The sequence below is a fragment of the Chiloscyllium plagiosum genome, unplaced genomic scaffold (genome assembly GCF_037043375.1).
Source record: "Chiloscyllium plagiosum isolate Xiang-an unplaced genomic scaffold, Cpla_swu_hap1 HiC_scaffold_24, whole genome shotgun sequence".
In the NCBI taxonomy this organism is placed as follows: Eukaryota; Metazoa; Chordata; class Chondrichthyes; order Orectolobiformes; family Hemiscylliidae; genus Chiloscyllium; species Chiloscyllium plagiosum.
The window spans coordinates 51,930,560-51,937,650 of NW_028270162.1; the positions used below are offsets into that span (position 1 = coordinate 51,930,560).

At 43.2% G+C, this 7,091-nt stretch overlaps 1 protein-coding gene across 1 annotated transcript; it reads right to left on the reverse strand.

Moving 5' to 3' along the window:
• Positions 1-359: 359 nt before the first annotated feature.
• LOC122562483 (immunoglobulin lambda-1 light chain-like) lies at positions 360-6,384 on the reverse strand. The gene is made up of 3 exons (XM_043715321.2): positions 6,285-6,384; positions 5,775-6,119; positions 360-927 (listed from the first exon to the last, which is right to left on the reverse strand). Exons 1-3 carry the CDS (start codon positions 6,328-6,330, stop codon positions 599-601), a joined length of 720 nt encoding a protein of 239 aa, XP_043571256.2. The 5' UTR covers positions 6,331-6,384; the 3' UTR covers positions 360-598.
• Positions 6,385-7,091: the final 707 nt, after the last annotated feature.

The window sequence follows — 7,091 nt, forward strand, 5'->3', positions numbered from 1 at the left end:
TTACACTCTCTCCACTTAATGTCCCTCTCAAAATAACATCTGCTCACTTCTCTCATTGTGGTGCTTGAACTCCCTTGAGACCCAATTTATTTTTAGAATGTCGAGAAGTCAATATTTAAATATGTGATTTTATTTCTCTGTATTTTTCACAACTGTCCAGCGGACGGGTTCCCTTGCAGGGAGTGGAGAAGGATGCCCAGGATAATATCACAAATCCAACAAACTCTTGCAAATCCATAAGCTAACAAGAAAGCAGCAACTGTTGGAGGTACACACAGAAGTCAGTCGGTATCTGCCTGTCTGCCGTCCCTTTCTGACACTCTCCCTTTGAAATCCTTCGTGTTGCGAGCTATACAACATTTTGCGTACACACAGTATTTTATTATTTAATCAGGGCCAAAAATAAGACATTAATACAGTACACGGAAATACAATGACGTTATTTTGCTTAAGGGTATGAGGGTCAAGCACCCTTTTCGAAAAGTTATCAACATTGTAAAAATTGCATGAAATTCATATCAAGGAACAGTGGAAAGTTATTTTTTTAACAATAATACAGAAAATATGTTTTTAACAATAAAGCATTTTAACATCTTCATCACATGCAGCTTGATTTCCTGATGCTTTGCTCAAGTGTGGAGCTGAGGGTCTGGTGTTGCACTCCGCAGGAGTAAAGCTCGTGTGAGGTCCATTCAGAAGCTGACAGGGTGAGGTAACTGCTTACACTGTACGTCTGGTCAGAGTCCTGTAGGGTTGAGCTCGTCTGGACGCCGGTCTGCCTGACTTTGCCGTCCACACTCCACACCAACGTCACCGACTCCGGGTAGAAATGACTGATCATGCACACCAGCGTCGCCTCGTTGGCTTTTGCAATCTGCTGTTCTGACGGGGGGAGGAGCAACACTGTGGGCTTCTTTGGCTGACGACCTAGAAGCGAAAGATGAAAGACTGCTTATGCGTTCACATACACATCTGAATTATGAACTGTGTCAAACACTCACATTGAAACACCAAAGTGTATTTAATTCTGAGCTGCAGAGACGTGTACCCGCCAGAGGTTTATGTTTCTGTTAGCACATTCAAGGAACATGTAGAAAACCGAATTTCCTTAAACTGCATATAGAAAAAGAAGCCTTCTGTCACTTAATGTCTTGCTGGAGAAGGCCGGGAGGGTCTGGAAATATACTTCGGTTAAAAAAAGAGTTCATTTTGGGGAACTAGCTCTCAAAAATCCAAGTACATATGTGCACTGGTAAAGCGTCAGATTCTGGGAGGCTGCGTGTTGAGATCACTTCAGTATCAAACGCTGTGTCCCAGTAAAGTGGTGGTCATGACTTTCCACCATGAGGTGAAAGGAGGCCAATTCAAAATCAAGCCAAAATCATCAAGGCTCCGTTTGGTTGTGGCGCAGTGGCCGTGTCCCTCTCTCTTGAGGCTAGGGGACTCAGTTTCAAGTCCGAATCACTCGGGTAGTGTGTAATAAACTGACACTCTGCTTGCTGGCAATCAGGGAACAAAAGCTAGCGCAAAGTCCTTTTTTTAATTCAAAAACGGAAATTGCTGGGAAAACTCAGCAGGTCTGGCAGAACCAACGAAGGGCTATTGGGACGTTAACTCTGCATTCTTTCCAAAGATACTTCACACACTCGGAGTCCCTCGTACTCACCAGCTTTCCTAATAAACATCCCTTATGTATTTGTGTAGACAATTTCAAGCAGGAAATACGTCTATACCACGAGAATGCTATTTTAAACTTGACTGCCCGCGCCGACAGAGACTGACTTGCATTGCGCTAGTAATGTGCACAGACTTCCACTGATATCAAGCAAAGACAGTTTTCCCCAATATTGTACTTTTGACATACCCTTAGTCCGGTCAGCCTGAATTGATGTGAAACTAAACATTTGTAATATTTATTTCAACTCTACTTTATTGTGATGTGTGCTGATATCTGAGATCATTAATCAATTTTTAGGATAATTGGATAATAATGCTTCAGGATGGTGATGTAATCACAAATTATCTTCGAATTACAGGAGACTTGGCTTCTGGATATTCACACATGTCGGCAATTAAATGCGGTAAAGGGTAGCAACTAGAGTTCTGTGATGCAGTGCCCCGACCTCTGAGCCTGTGTCCAACTCCGGGGGTGTATAATCACACTTCCAAACAAAAATGATCTGCAACGGATTGCATCAATTCGACTTTTGACCCAATACAACCGAATATTATCAATATGAATAGTCCTTCACGAGGACTTTTAAATTGCTTTAGTTATATTTTAGATTGATTAACCCAGACATCACTCGATTGAATTGCGTTTACATCTATGAAAACTTCTGACTACTTGACTACTAGCAATGACTGAACAAAGTTGGGCAGAGTTATCTAGAGGGAATCATCAGTTGTGTATGGCTATTCCTTTATCTAAGAGGTCCACGAGAAAATTACTGAACACCTTTTCATACATACACCTGTAACTGTAGCAGAAACGTTTTAAAATTATTTGCGTTGACTAAGAGTACATGCTTTCAATTATCAGTTTTCCCTAGCGTGACGACTTTGACTCAGTAAATCCCAAACTACATTGTGCAATTTATCTTACTTTTACCAGTAAAATACGTTACCGGGATCACCATACCCATTTCAATCGGCTAGATGTTGCCAAATTCTGCGGAGGGCCCCGATTTTCCGGAGATTAGTCCCAAATTACAGCGGGAGAGAGGGGATGCCCCTGCGAGAGAGCCGCCCCCCCCCCCTCATTCCCACGCACCCCCAACTTCCTCAGAAAGTCAGAATTGAATATGCCTCCACTACTGCCTCAGGCAGCACATATCCCCTGAACACACCGTGTCTAAAATGTTCCTCCTCACGTCACCCATGGTTCTTTCGCGTTTCACCGTTAATCTGTGTTGCTTGGTTTGTCATCATTCGAGCAATAGCAACGATTTCTCCCAATGGATCCAGCCTAGACATTGTATGGTTCTCGACGTCCCCATCAAACCTTGTCAACTCCTCATTTTCTTTCAGGAGAACACTCTCTGCTGCTTCAATGAAACTGCCTTACTAAATCTCCTTAATAGTGGAGCCATTTTCACGTAAGGTTTCTTTGCTTATCACCCTCTAAAACCCCCACCATTCCTGCCAACTTGATCCAAAAGCACCTGATATAGCCAGTTCAGTGTTTTATGAAAGTTGATAATAATTTCCTTGCTTTTGTCGATTTTCAAGCCCAGAATTCCGAAAAACTTCTTTATATTAAAAAAAAATGCTCAGCCTGCCCTGTCTTTAAATATCCATCTTGTGTCTCTCTCTGTTTCTATGCCCCACTGTACATTACATCCACTGTTTCGTATTACTTCATCCTACTCCTCCTTACATGTAAAACTTCACACCTCCCTCCATTCACGGCCATCAGCCTTGTCAGACTTGAAATTTATCATTACCTTCCTCACAACTCACAACAGTCGCAAGCCTTTTCATCAGCCAAACGTTGAAAATGTGTCGAGTACACCAAAGTGTACTCTAAGTGTACACCAAGAGTACACCACTTTATTCCTACAGATACAGTAAGCAACAATCTCAGGGGGACTGCACTGTATACACTCCTGAAGCCCAGAAAGTAACCCTTCACCGGAACTCAGTAGTCTGATGTCCAATTCACTCCCTGACCGCGCTGTTCCTTTTAGACCATGGGTTTCACTTTGGCAAGCCCATCATATCGGTGCCTGATTTTTCAAAAGGCCAGCATATGTTGTCTGATAACAGAAACAGTTTAGTCCTGTTTCAAAATACGTGGGATACTATTTTGTTGAATTTGGAGCAAGGCCAGGCCGTTTCTGGGACCCGTTTCCTTCCGGGATTCATCTGGAGGCTTCTAGTCACTCCAATTCTACCTGCCATGAATTCTCATGTTACAATTTACACCGGTGGTATGCAAAACGAAACACTGTTTAGCCCATTTCTACATGGTTTCCCTTCATATTCCAGAAGTTTTGAGGGGAGGTCGGCCTAACTCTGGTATTTTACTAACCCTTGGATGTGGTTTTGGCAGGAGAGGGGAGTGACGCCGGGACATTCGGAATATAACGTGTCGGATGGTCCCCTGACTGGTTCCCGTCAACATGGGCTTTTCCCAGACGGCTCACCAGCGTTAATGGCTGTCCGCTCAGGCAGTGCTAGGGAGCGGAGCGGAGAATTAGCTCTTAGTCGGCACTGTGGTGCTTTTCTACGCAGGAGGCGAGCAAACCCCTCCGTCTGTGTGACCGAGGCAACTTTAGGCAGTCCATTTGAAGCTTTGTGGCGATCGCTTCATAATACAGCTCTCCACCCGCCTCACAGCTCTCACCTCCCCCCATGGAGGCTGCCCGCAAACCACTTTCCCCCCCCAACTCCAACTCCAATAACTTCAAATAGAAGGTAACTCCGGGAGCTGGAGAGAGGGGGTCACTCAGCGGCCGCTTGGCGTAACGATACACTAGCGAGTGTGCGGCTCTAACAGGCGGGCTCGGGACCCGGCGCTGTTCCCGACCTTCGCCTGGAAAGTTAAAATAATCTGTGGTCTTTAGTTGAGTGACTGACTGTAGAGAATTATTGAGGATTGGAAGAGGCTTGGAACACGACTGAACGTTTAGTTTACACTTAATTGAGAGAAACTCCGAGTTCCAATGCGAAAATACGTTTCCATTTCCAACCTTCACCTCATTTCAAAATACTTGGATTGAAACCGGTCCATGTCATTGGTTATTGGAGAATACATGCTGGGACTTCGTTATAATATTATAATAGTATCTGACATATTAAATATTGCCATATACAATCGAGAGTCCATAAAGTGTGCGCTGGAAAAAGCACAGCAGGTCAGGAAACATCTGAGGAGCAGGGCAGTCAACTTTTCGGGCATAAGTCCTTCATTAGGACTCCCCGTGTGCTGCCTGACCTGCTGTGCTTTTTGCAGCGCCACATTTTATGGACTCTGACTCTTCAGCATCTGCAGTCCTCACTATCTCCTAGTTGCTGCTCACATACAATTCAACCTGGTATTGCAATTTTAGCTACAAATCGTCTTTTCCTCCTGGACTACCAGTAGCTCTTAAAATAGCAGTTTTAACCTGAGCAACAGCATGGGACTGTTTACCTAAAGTGACGATTTGAATATAGTTTAGGCTTACCTCATCCAGTACAAACAATATGTTTGGCTCGTACCAGTGCAGGTCAACCCATAATCACCGAATATGGAGAAGGAGCAGTAATGGAAAGAGGGCAACTTCGAAGAACAAATGCTTATCATTGTGTCCTCCAGTTACAAGCAGCTATAAGCTTCCTCGCTGCTTGCGTGATAGGCTAGAGCTACCAAAGGGAACCAGGTATACAGAGAATGCATTCAACATCGAGTTACTTCTATATAGGGTATCAGTTAGTTCAGTTGCCTGGATGGCTGTTAAGGGGGGGTTCAATTTTTGGACCAGTTGAGGTTACCATGAAAGGTCCAGCTTTTCAACCTCTCCCCTCACCTGATGCCTCTCAGGTGAAACCAGTTCCACTTCTCTCTCTCTGGCTAATGTGTGAACTGTCCTCTGGGAACATTACTCTTTTGACATCGCATTGTAATTTTAAATTAAAAAAAAACTGATTCTATAATTTGCTTGTTGTAACAGCGGGCCAAACAGATTCAGTCTCAGAGGAATACTTCTGTCGGAAATTGACAAAACAAACTTTGCGTTTATGTGCTGAAAAGCAATTTGATTTAGAGGCGTAAAGAATAAGTCACTTACTCGGAATATTTAGCCTTGTTCCGCTCCCGAAGTACCCGATGTCGCTTTCGTCATATGAGCAACAGTAATAATCGCCAGCGTCCTCCGACTGCACGTTAGTGATGGTCAAATATCCCACGTTGGTTGATTCATCTTCTAAACCGGTAAATCTGTCCGAGATACCCTCACCTCTTTTATCAGTCCCTTTCAGAATAAACCTTGGGGCGCTGTCCCGTTTCTGGTAATACCAATAAACATACTTCTTTGAAAGGCTGATTCCGTGGACTGTACAGGTCAGGCGAACAGTTTCTCCAGGTGTTGTGGACTCGGAAGCTGGTTGGACCAAGCGGACCTCCGCGCTCGTGTCTGTAAAACAGATAAACAATTTCATGGTTAAAATTGCCCCGGTAAAAATGAACATCCAACGACGACGTTACATTCAGATCATATCAGACTGTGGATTAAGCCTAGGTTTTACTTAAATAAAAATCCTAATGCTAAAGAAATTACAAATATTTCGATGACACTTACAGGTCAGACCAATTGTGAGCAAAAGCAGAACAAGAATAGCAGCCATTGTGACGGTGCTGTTGAAGTATGAATATCCAATGCTTCTGATCAGTGAATGTAAACTTTTATATCAAAGGTTGGACCAACTTAAATATCACCGTCTTATTAAATATGCAAATATATTGTCGTCCCGAAAGCGTCGATTGGCCACCCGAGCAGCATCCGGGTTCTTGTAACCAATTGCATCAGTCACAATGATTCCAAACAGCAAAGTCACACGATAGAATTCAGCTTGTCCACTCTCCCTCCTCCTCACTGAGACGTTCCCCTTTACATTATCGCTGTGACTTTAACAAAAGTCCAAAGGCTGAAATAGTTCCAAGCTCATATTTTGTAAAACCTAAAATTTGATCATATTTTATACTTTGAATCGATTGTCCCTTATCAACATTAGTACCGTTTATTTTGCACTTAAAAAATGTAGTGAAGCACCGAGGTGTTTTAATCGTGTGGAAAAAGTACCGCAATTGTCATTTACTGATAAATTTATAAAATTCTAACCTTCCAAGTTTTAAAAAACAGTTAGTGCATAATGGTAGATGAATTGAATTCACTCATCTGAAATATACAAGATTAAAAATAATTAACCACTGTCCAAAAATGTGCAGATTAGGTGAATTGGCCATGCTAAATTGTCCGTAGTGTTAGGTGAAGCGGTAAATGTAGGGGAATGGGTCTGGGTGGGTTGCTCTTCGGAGGGTCGGTGTGGACTTGTTGGGCCGAAGGGCCTGTTTCCACACTGTAAGTAATCTAATCTAATCTAATTTG